This window comes from Neolamprologus brichardi, chromosome 1 (assembly GCF_056152115.1).
Source record: "Neolamprologus brichardi isolate AB-2024 chromosome 1, ASM5615211v1, whole genome shotgun sequence".
Lineage (NCBI taxonomy): Eukaryota > Metazoa > Chordata > Actinopteri > Cichliformes > Cichlidae > Neolamprologus > Neolamprologus brichardi.
Window position 1 is genome coordinate 12,951,471 of NC_142104.1, and position 8,432 is coordinate 12,959,902.

Genomic DNA, 8,432 nt, shown 5'->3' on the forward strand with positions numbered 1-8,432 from the left:
ACATAAAGGTACATTAAAGAGAAACTGAACTGCGGGACAAACTCTGTGCATTTCCATTAAAATTAGTTTTGTGCTACCTGAATTTGCAAAAAATATAATCTAAAAACAACCCCTTTATGTGCCAGGTGTTGAGCCTGATGTGCCATTTGGATCACATCTTGTCCAGACATTTGCTTTAACCCATGTCAAACTTGATCTCAAAAGTAACTAGGGTAAGAACAGTTAGTTGGGGACTTTTGCTCCAGCCGTAATTCAGTGGGCACGGTGACAGAAAATACTCCAGCATGTTTATTCTCTAAAAAGGTGTTCAGACACTACATGTTTATGCCAATGTGGAACTTTGATACGATGAAAGTGTTTCTGCACACAAATTCACACTTATCATTTCACTGTTTGCTTCCTTGTCTTCAGATAATGTTATTTCACTTCCAGAATGAAAACCTGTAAACAGAAAAAAAAAATCTATGTACAGAACAACATGCATTTGCCTCAGGCAAAATAAAGATTTATTGCTTCTGTAGGCATCTTAATTGTAATGTAGTTTTAGGTAAACGGTAGTAGTAAATGCAGGGATGAATAAAGGGCAAATGGAAAAATTAAGAACAAAACAACAGGACACATCCTGGAACTTCTACCACAAGAAAGAACAGTGGAATTAGCACTGTACTTTACATTTTCAGCTTGTGATCTTTGTTCTTCCCTCTAAAATCCCACTGTATTGTTATACGCTGCATGTACCTGTCAATAGAAAGTATTTTTCGCCAGAAAATATGGTACTTCAAAATAGCAGTGAAGTTTTCACCAGTCTTTGGCCCAGTTCCCAGAAATCCAAAGTTTTGTTGCTACTGACACTCCCTGTTCTGCCTGCTATGGGCCAACAAACTGCAGTGAATGCAAGGCTTTTTGCCTTTTCATGTCCATTAACTCAAAATAAATCTCCCCTATCTCAAGAGTAATTCCTTGTGTCTCCTTTCTCATGTCGAATCACTATTTCCAGCCAAACCAGTCCGATTACTTAAGGGACACTCTGGAAAACGCTGAAATCTGAGACATATAATGATATTTCAACACAACAGCAAAGAACATTTATCCTCATTGCATCATACTGAGGGCATGCTTATGCATGTAGACTGACTCGGACAGTAAAGTCACAAGCTAACTCCCTTCAGCAGGTGTAACTGGTGAAAAAGTTGAGAAAGACAACATGTCACATTCACACTCCAAATATCCTCCTAAATAATGTGCTTTGGCATAACTTTTATCATAGGCTGTAAAGTGGATGACCTTCCAGAAAGCCAGCGCTAAAACCTTTGACACTTCTGTGTACATTTTTTGGAAGAGATTGGCAGCTCTGATGTACCAGGTGGCAAGTCTTGTCCTGTAAGGTAAGTATGACTTAAAAGAATAGCAAAAAAAAAAACCTGCTTATTCATGCGGCTTTATTAGTATAAGCCAGGTTTTCTTGGAAAAACCTTCACACTACACAATATTATTATATAGCAGAGACTGAAACCTAACTTAAATGTGGTAAGCATGCAGTAATATGCCTTATGAAAGGCAATGGGAACAGCAAGCACATACCACACTGTTGATGATGATATACAAGTTGCTTCCTCATTCTGTGAGAAAGTGTCAAGCAAGTCAACTATGCTTACCAGTGTGAGCTCAGTTTTGTCACACCCTTTGAGCGCTGTAATTTTCCGCTGTCATGTTCAAAATAATTCTGACTTACTCATGCCCAAACAATTAAGTGAAATGTGAATGCTCTCACATCAGATCTTGTTCATCTCATATTTAAACAGACAGGAAAATTATTAGACTGGAATGGCAGTTCTTCCAGCTGTGTGGCTTAAAACAATGAAATCACATCTATAATTGAAGGTTTTTGTGCTGCATTTGTACAATGACTTTGCCAAAATATGATGTTTTTACAAGCTAAGTGACTTAATTCACAGAATTCACTGTATATGCCTGAGATTAAGACTTGTGGGGGCTAAATCATGAACAAACTCTGTAGATGTGTATTTCTAAAGTGGAGAAAGAGTGGAAAAGCTTGGTTCCTGTTCCCACAACAGATTCATATCATGAACACTGTAACTGAGCACTCAACGTGCTTTTATACAACTTGCCTCATTCACCCAATCATACAAGCACCTCATTCCTTTGCTTTTGCCTATGTAAGTCCTCTATATCTAACATTCACACACTTATGGATACATCAGAAAGCATCCATCTGGAGAGCATCTTGGGGTTAGTATCTTGCCCAATGATATTTGGCATGCAAACAGGGGCAGACGGGGCTCAAACCACCAACCTTCTGATTAGCAGGTGACCTGCCCTACTTCTTGAACAACAGCCACCCCTTAAGTACAAATGTACAGAGCAACCACTGCCATCTTCTGGCCGATAAATTAATCAAAACTATTGCTGTGTAGCTGTGGGGACAGATAAACGTAAAATACTACAACTAACACGACTAATTTGTTAATATGTGTGCCTTTAAAAATGTCTGTGAATAACTGGACGTTGAACTCTGTCACTCCCAACATGTGCAAATGTGACAAACATCAGGGCACGATTCCGCTTTTTTGCTGCTTAGCAAAGGAAACACGCTAGTCTTCATTTGGCAATCTACTCATCGAGAGGAAGTTGAAAGCATGACTATTGTCTGAAGTAGACTATCAGGTCAATTTTAATCTGTCATGGCTGAAAAAAGAACACTTTTATAAAATATTATCAGATTAAAAAGTTTATCAGAAATGTTACAGAATGAGGCAAAAAGATTACAAATGCTCAAATCCTTATATTAAAGCAGGCAGACAGATCTCTGATGAAGTTCTCCTTGTGGTCATATAAATAAATAAATGAAAGATGCAATAACAGGAAATAACAACCACTGTGCTTTGTCTAATCATAATCCCACACTTGCAGGCGGTTTGAATTTATTTATTAATTTTCTCTTTGATGGAATCAACAAAGTAATTGAAACAAACTGTATTTTACAAAACTGAGACATTATTTACATATAGAATTTTTTATTGGTTATTTGGCCCATGTCATTATGGACATTTAGTACATAACTTATAGCATTTCTATAAATATATTCACAATACAAACATGCAAAATTGGTAATTTATTAAGTTAGGCAAGTGTAGCACAGATATACTTGTTATTTTTTGTCGCAATTTCATACAAATAAACATCAGTGTTTCAACATTTATTTTATTCAGAAAAAGAATACTGAGTACACAGGAGTATCTACACAGACCAAACAGACATTGTTCAATTTCACTGCCCAGATGGATTGTTTTCACACATTGTCATCAACACACCTATTTGATCTTTTGACTCAGATAGCACATGAGAAGTGCTGGTCTGATTGCTGGGTCTCTTGGACACATAGGACACCTCCCTGTTTCCCTCACCTGGGGAGGTGCTCGAGATGTGGCGGAAGAGCTTCTGGATGCCCGTGTCACGGAGGGAGCTCCTGAAGGAGCGAGCTGCAAACATGTAGAGGATGGGGTTAACTGTGCTGCTGATAAAGACCATGGCTCCAGTGACAAAAACCATAGTGGCCCTCACGTTTTCCAAATGTTCTGCTACATCCTTGTAGGAGTTTTCAGTTCCCAGGATGATCAGCGAGAGGATATTTCCTATGTGATGAGGTGTCCAGCAAATGCTAAATGCAACCACGACACTGGCGATCAGGATGGTGGACTTGCGTTTGGATTTGAGAGTCATCCGAGTAATCCGGCTGCAGAGGCAGCCATAGCAGACCACAAGGATGGAGAAGGGTATTATGTAGCCAACCAGTGTCTCTAACAAGACACACACCAGCTCCTGGGTCACAGAAGTATATTTACGGTACAGGCAGCTATCCTCACCAGAATCTTTGTCGACAATCTGAGTTGGGATGACAGGTATGCTGAACAAGAGTGCTGCAGTCCACAGAACCAGCAGTACTTTATTCAGAGCTTGTTTCCTCTTCCAGTGAGCTGAAGCAAAGGGATATCGCACAGCCACAAAACGCTCCACACTCATGAGGGTGATGAGGAAAACGCTGCTGTACATACAAGTGTTGATCATGAACACCATGGCTTTGCAAGATACCACCCCAAATATCCAGGAGTGGGCCAGAGAGTAGATCCACAGAGGCAGGGTGATGAGGACAAGCAGGTCCGCAACAGCCAGGTGTAGAATAATCACCACTGTGTGAGAGCGCTTTTTAACATGTCTCAGGATGGTCCAGATCACCAGCAGGTTCCCAGGAGCTCCAGCCAGGAAGGACAAACCAAGGATCACACACGCCACCACTGTCCCACCATCAAACTCTGAAGGGGCCATTTCCTCTTGAGAAGACAGCTGGTATGTGTTGTTCATGGTGCAAGTCGATGTGCTGACTGTGGTGTCTGCATGAAAAGAAAAACAGATTACTCTAAGTCATCACTTCCCCTTTAAAGCTGTGTGGAAAGCTCAGGAAAAGAGTTTCCTAACAGGGCTTTTTAAGCAGAGATGACTCATGCATGTGCCAGAAGTGCATCACTTCAGGTTGCAGTTTAGTTTTTAAAAAAAAATGTAGAAATGTGTTTATCAAATACTTTTAAACAAACCGATATGATATTAATTTGTAAATGGATGAATAATTAATAAATGATTGACTTTGCTGTATCAAGGGAACAACTCTGCACACAAAAATTATTTTAGCTTGTGAAACTTTTCTGTTTCACCACCCCCGTGGTTCTTAGATTTTGGTTCTGCTTTGTTGCTGCATCATAGGCCAAAACAAAAGTTCACATTCAGAAACCGAAAAAAGTTCACACTCCACACCTCACTTTTTTTTTGTTAAAACCTCAACGATGAAAAGAAGATTAAAATAGAAAATGACTCGATTAAAAGTCACACAAAGCAACAAAAAGCTCTTCTTCTGTTTATTTTCCCTGACTTTTGTTTTTTTTAATGTTACTTTCACTTCATTTTTTTAAACCTAGCTGTCTTACCCACAGTTTGAGAACCACCGTCTTAGACTTAGAGAACCACTAGCACATACAAAAACTAGCAGATTATGAATTATTTCCAAAAACATTCTACCTTTGTCACTAAGGAATTGTAAAAGTAAAATTAAAATGGATTCTCTGCTGTGTATTTTTGTTTTTGTTTTGTTTCATTTGCAGGTCTTTACATGGCATGCAGCATTACTGGAAAAGGTGTTACGTAATATCTAAACAACATAGAGATTCTCATCTTTCATGTCAGTGAACCAAGAAATATTCATCAGCTTGCTAGGAAAATATGATGACGGATGATGGCACATATATGTGGAAATATAATTGACTTACAAACATGTTCAGACACTAGACTTTTTCAAAAGACTATACATATGGTTGACAGGAATTAATGGCTTTGTTTCAGTATTTGGCAGAAATAGTGAAGAAATTGTGCATTACATTTAAGTTTGATAGAACGATACAGTAGTCACAGCAGTTAAAATGACATTTGGAGCAGTTTTCAGTAGCACTTTTTATTTTTTCAGGTAGGATGACAAACAGAACACCTTACACAATAATGGACAATATCAAATGTTTAAGAATAAAAAAAAATATTTATCACAGACATTTCTCAAAACACAAGTTCAAAGTTATGTATTTTGACTGCATTACGTGAATTAAAAAAATACATAAAAAACAATGGAGGAGTGCAACACATGGCAATAATATGAGTTAATTTTCATTTAATCCTTCGTGATTAATAGTAAATGACAAGTGTCACATTTTACCATCATCACAGTCTTTCACACACAGAGTCAGATAGCACCTCTTCCTGTGTACTTGCTGCCCTCTGGTCTGTCTGCTGTTGCACTGCCAGCTCCCTCACTTTGTTTGTGTTAGTGGCTATTTCCTTAAATAGCCTCACCAGTCGGGAGTCTGGAAGAGTCCCTTGTAAGTTCTTTGCAAAGAAGGCATATAACACAGGATTTACCGAACTACTGATGAAAACCAGGGCACCAGCTATGAAGATGATAGGCTTTGATACACAGTTGTCATCAGTGTCTGGCCAGCTTAAGATACAAATCAGATCAATAATGTTGATAACGTGGTAAGGCAACCAGCACACTGTGAAAGCAATCACTACAGAATGGATGAGAACCATGGATTTCTCTTTTGAATTGAAACTCATCTTCTTGATCTGTGCAGCTACTAGACAGTAGCAGATACATAGAACAATGAAAGGAACTATAAAGCCCAACAAGGTTTCTAGGCAAAGGATGATAATTGTGTTGGTGTCAGAGTTTAATTCCCTGGTGAAACATTGCACATTTCCATCAGTGTTTTCCAGATTCTGTGTTAAGGCAGGCACTCCTAGAAGGAAAGCAAGCAGCCACAAAAGTACAAGATATATTTTTAAATTGCTTTTTGTCTTCCAGCGCATCATCAGAAATGGATGACAAATGGCAAGAAAGCGCTCCACGCTCATAAAAGTGATCAAGAAGATGCTGCCGAACATGCACACAGTCACAGTGTACACTATGGTTTTGCACAATACCGCTCCAAACACCCAAGTGTGAGCCAGAGAGTAGATCCATAGAGGCAGGGTGATGAGAACCAGCAGGTCTGCAACAGCCAAGTGCAGAATGATCACCACAGTATGGGAGCGCTGCTTGACGTGTCTCAGGATGGTCCAGATCACCAGCACGTTCCCGGGAGCTCCAACCAGGAAGGACAAACCGAGGATCACACACGCCACTGCTATGCTGCCATCAAACTCCTTTGAAGGAGACAACTCAACTGAGTGGTTCATGCTGCAATTTGATGTGCTCGAAGTGATTTCGGCATCAAGAGCAAAATAAGTGCTGTAAAAGCAGGATTCATTTCCTCTTATAGTTACATTGAACAGAAACTATAATTCTTGCACAACCCTTTACAGGACATGTGACAACATGTTGTACTTGTCATAATTTCCATAATTCCTTCCCTAACAGGAGGCACACCTTACAGGAAAGGGATATTATTGAGTACTTAAGAATCTTATCACACAGTCATCTACGACAACAAAAACCAGTCCTGTTTTCTTACCCCGTGGTTTTTTAGTTTTAAGTTTACTTTTAGAAAAGTGTCAGTTCCACCTTAACATAGGCAGCAGATTTATCATTTTGTTATGGCACTTCTTTTAAGTTAATGCTGGATGTGTGAACATCATTTTTATCTGACACACTTTAAGTGTAATTTCAAAGTGAGTTTCACAGAAAATTAACACTGATTGTTGCAGTTTGTTTGCTTTTTAGATTTTTGTTCAATCATTGGCTATAGCTAAAATATGGATGTCAAAGCAGATGTGAATAAATGAAATTCTTATCCTCTTTTAGATGATTATATTTGTATTACACTTTTACACAAGCATTACAAGTCTGCCATGTGATAGACGATTATTAAAAAAAGAGTGGCCTAATGTGTAAAAAATGAGGGGAGACTGTCAACTTTAACTTTAGTAAATCAGAAAAGATTTGTCAGCCTTCTAAGAAATGATGGCGAGTGATGAATACACATAAAGTGAACCATACAACAATCTGGGATAAGAGTATGACAACTGATTATAGCTTCATCATAGCATCTGTTAGTGGGTGGGATATATTAAGAGAGATAAGATAAGATAAGATAAAACTTTATTAATCCCTCGGGTGGGTTCCTCTGGGAAATTTGTTTTCCAAAAAGCACAGCACCGACAGAAGTTACAGAGTTAAGAATATTATATATATATACACACATATATAAATACAAAGACATATATAGATAAAATATACAAAGGGGATAAATAGAATAAATAGGAATAAAAATAAAAATAAAATACAAGTGAATTGCACTAATCTATTAGATTAACTAGATTACTTGATCCCCAATGCTGTGCCCTCATAAACTGCGTTTAAACTGCCTTTAAACAATGGAAATGTTACACATCTCTCTTTCTGTATGTATGTCTTCCGAAGGCAATAATTAAAACCTGTGGATACATAATTAGAAAAATATACCCGAAGATGTCACTTATTGCTAAATTTGTAATGACAAAAACTGAGCAAATTTGATGAATAAATTACTATCAAACTGTAGTTAGTTTAGCAGGAAATGTTAAACTCATGAACTGAAACTAATCACACGTGTGAGGTCAAATCATTTCTCATAACAGGTTCACTGTAAACGGAAACAGGGTTTAAAGTCAGGCCATTACACAACTGAAACGTTTTTTTTGACAGTCATAGTGAAGCTAATTCCTCAAGCGGATCATAATAACAGTGTTACAGCACTTGTACTGTGCTGTATTAGTTCTACAACTGATTAGGCAATAATATCATGTTAAACCTGTCTTTCCTGGGGTGACATATGATAAATTGCCTTTTTAGATTCTGTTGTTCCGGCAAACTAACCACATGCCCTCGTTGCAGG

At 38.2% G+C, this 8,432-nt stretch overlaps 2 protein-coding genes across 2 annotated transcripts; both read right to left on the reverse strand.

Annotated features, from left to right (window-relative positions):
* Positions 1-2,911: 2,911 nt before the first annotated feature.
* Positions 2,912-4,400, reverse strand: si:dkey-148a17.6 (leukotriene B4 receptor 1). The gene has a single exon (XM_006779884.3). The coding sequence runs from the start codon at positions 4,378-4,380 to the stop codon at positions 3,289-3,291; it is 1,092 nt and encodes a 363-aa protein (XP_006779947.1). The 5' UTR covers positions 4,381-4,400; the 3' UTR covers positions 2,912-3,288.
* Positions 4,401-5,768: 1,368 nt separating this feature from the next.
* Positions 5,769-6,822, reverse strand: LOC102795696 (leukotriene B4 receptor 1-like). Its single transcript, XM_006780487.3, has one exon. It carries the CDS (start codon positions 6,793-6,795, stop codon positions 5,779-5,781), a length of 1,017 nt encoding a protein of 338 aa, XP_006780550.1. The 5' UTR covers positions 6,796-6,822; the 3' UTR covers positions 5,769-5,778.
* Between the last annotated feature and the right edge of the window lie 1,610 nt (positions 6,823-8,432).